This window comes from Loxodonta africana, chromosome 3 (genome assembly GCF_030014295.1).
Source record: "Loxodonta africana isolate mLoxAfr1 chromosome 3, mLoxAfr1.hap2, whole genome shotgun sequence".
NCBI lineage: Eukaryota > Metazoa > Chordata > Mammalia > Proboscidea > Elephantidae > Loxodonta > Loxodonta africana.
Genome location: NC_087344.1, coordinates 194,540,667 through 194,543,467, shown reverse-complemented (window position 1 = coordinate 194,543,467; position 2,801 = coordinate 194,540,667). Strand labels below are relative to the sequence as shown.

The following is a 2,801-nucleotide window of genomic DNA, read 5'->3' as shown; positions in this document are numbered from 1 at the left end:
GACTCCCAGCCTCCAGAACTGTGAGAAAATAAATTTCTATTCTTTAAAGCCATTAATTTGAGGTATTTCTGTTACAGCAGCTCTAGATAACTGAGACAGAGACCCTCCCTCCATGTATAATAGATCAAAATATCATCTGGTCATGTGTCATCTTCACAATCATTGGTATGCTCAAGTCCATTGTTGCGGCCATAGTGTATTTTGATTGACTTCCAAGTTAGGTGGCTCATCTTCTAGCACTGTGTTGGACAGTATTGTATTGTAATCCATAGAGTTTTCATTGGCTAATTTTTGGAAGTGTATCACCAGGCCTCTCTTTCTAGTCTGTCTTATTCTAGAAGCTCCATTGAAACCTATCCACCATGAGTAAACCTGCTGGTACTTGAAATAGCAGCAGCATAGCTTCCAACCCCACAGCAATGCTCAAACCACCACAGGATGACAAACTGACAGACAGGTGGTGGCCCCATACTTTACAATCTGATTTTTCTGGATAATAAAACACCAATTACCAAATATGTAGATGTAAGGCAAAGTGTTTGGCTTTATGACAGGCACTAAACAATTGCAGATGGCATAATACAATATTTTGTTTATTACACAGACATATAGTCAGGGAATTCAAAGAAGAGAGACATCAGACACAGGATCTGGTATCCAGTTGCCTTGAACAGGTCTCTTCCATATTGGTCATTTAATTTGCAAGTGATTTTGTTGGTTCAGGACCTCTGCTCCACACCAGGGGCTTGATGATGACATATCCTTTCACCTCATAGTTCAGATCCTTCCAGCTCAGGATATTAGGATTGAGGGGATTGCCCTTGTATGTAAGCTGGATCTCTTCTGGAGACAGCACGGAATCCCACATGTACAAATCCCCGATTTCTCCCACAAAAGACTGGTTCTTATCAAACCCACCCCCATAGGTGTCCTGCTCCTGTCCCAGGATAATCTTGGGGTGAGCCCCCACAGAGTATCCCTGCTTCAGACCCTTCCTCACCAAAGGCTTCCCATTGACCCAGAGCTCGGCAATGCCCGAGGAGGACTCCCAGCTGGCACAAACGTGTGCTGGGGCAGGGAACAGCTCAAGAACTTTAGCAGTAACTTTGGTGCCTCCAATGTACAGACTGTACTCTCCAACTTTACTTTTAAAAATTAGTAGCTCATTATCCTTGCCCTGGATGTTGTACGAGAAGAGGCTGTAGGGTCGGAAGAGGTCACTATAGGCTCGAAAACAAACGGTAAAGTTCAGCAGAGGTTTCTCCAGTTTTGTGATCAAGCTCACGTGGTCACTAGAGGATTCTCTAGGAAACACAAACACTTTCCCACTGAGGTCTGCAGGGGGAAAAGAAGAATATAAATGCAGGGAAGAAAAAACACAGATTGAATCTCTTTTCTCACTCCATGCTCCTTGACCATCTCTGACCTCCCTACCTGTTTGAGCAAAGGCTTCCGGGAGAGTGATGAGGACAGAGACCCAAAGCAGCAGCTTGTCCATGTTCTTGGCTTGAGGCTGTTACAGCAGTAGCGGTGACCAGGATGAGGGTAGCAGATAGCACAGTGGCTATGTCCACCGGGGTTCTGAGCCAGTTATGTAGGAATTCGCATTCTTGGACTTCAGACTTTCCAAGGTTTACATATACATATGGGTGAGGGGGGAGGATGGTGAGCACCAGTAATATGTGAGTGAATTTCAGGCCTCCCTCCCTGGTACTAGCAATCAGAGCTGCTGAAGGGAAAGGAGGGTGAGGCTGTGGGCTGGGAAATCAATGGGAGTTACTTATTAGAAAGATGTCAGTAACTGCCAGAGTTACAAACCCTGTGACCCAGAGTCTAGTGCTGGGGCCAAGGGTCAGGAAGACAGTGGTTCCAGAGTGCATATCAGGGGGGCCTGGCTGCACTCTCCAGGGTCCCTCTGTCTGATGACCCTGTGCTTTGCCAGGAGCTCCTCAGCCATGAAGCAGAGCTTCCTGACTCAGGCATCTACTGGCTTTTGGGTGCACTTAATGTTTTTGAAAATAGTCTCCTGTTTGTAGGACACCCTGGAATTCTGTTTTCTGCTGAAAATACTGAAAAATCCCTTTACCTTTGATTAATTTATTATCGAGTAATATGTCCATGCATTGCTAAAGGGAAAGAGGGAACTGGAGTACACATTTTCTCTATCCTTGAAGCTTAGTATTTTTCTGTTACTATTCCTCAACTCTTTTTCTTCTTTTAAGTGTCATGGCATTCAATTATCCCAGGTTTTCCCCATTTTTCATTATGATATATTTTTCCTGGGTGACCTGCCTACTCCTGGTGACTTCTCCTTAAATGTCAGCAGCTCATTCAGTTATCTTCTCCACTTCTTTGGGTCCCTGGTCATTGAAGGTGGACTTAAAGCCATCTTTGGTGTTGGCCAAATTAATACCTTACACTCATATTTATTTAATTATCCCAAGGCACTAAGTTAGATGCTGAGGGCTTATGGTAACTTGCTTCGGTGCAACTCCTGTGATCTCATTCTCTAATTCCTCTGCTACCACTGGGAATATCATACTTTATTAACCATCACTCAAATCTGCTTTGCCTTCAAGATATCAAACTGAAGTTCCTCTTTCTAATCACCTTTTTTCCTTCTCTTCCATTCCCTAAATTCTGTGGACTCTTCCTTCTTCTCCTACTGTCCAGTCTCTTGATCATTGCCTCTTCTCTCAGTTCACCCCAGACCTTATGATCAGCTTTTTCGATGACACAATAACTGCCATCAAGAATTCTTTTTGTCTTCTATTCAAATTTTCCTTATGATCCCCAGGTCT

At 44.0% G+C, this 2,801-nt stretch overlaps 1 protein-coding gene across 1 annotated transcript; it reads right to left on the bottom strand.

The window, feature by feature from the left end:
• Positions 1 to 656: 656 nt before the first annotated feature.
• Positions 657 to 1,498, bottom strand: APCS (amyloid P component, serum). The gene is made up of 2 exons (XM_003414991.3): positions 1,435 to 1,498; positions 657 to 1,335 (listed from the first exon to the last, which is right to left on the bottom strand). Exons 1-2 carry the CDS (start codon positions 1,496 to 1,498, stop codon positions 695 to 697), a joined length of 705 nt encoding a protein of 234 aa, XP_003415039.2. The 3' UTR covers positions 657 to 694.
• Between the last annotated feature and the right edge of the window lie 1,303 nt (positions 1,499 to 2,801).

Coding starts and splice junctions, on each gene's coding strand:
- APCS (XM_003414991.3), bottom strand. CDS start 1,498: ATGGACAAGCTGCTGCTTTGGGTCTCTGTCCTCATCACTCTCCCGGAA. Junction 1,336..1,434: donor GGAAGCCTTTGCTCAAACAG/GTAGGGAGGTCA, acceptor TTCCCCCTGCAG/ACCTCAGTGGGAAAGTGTTT.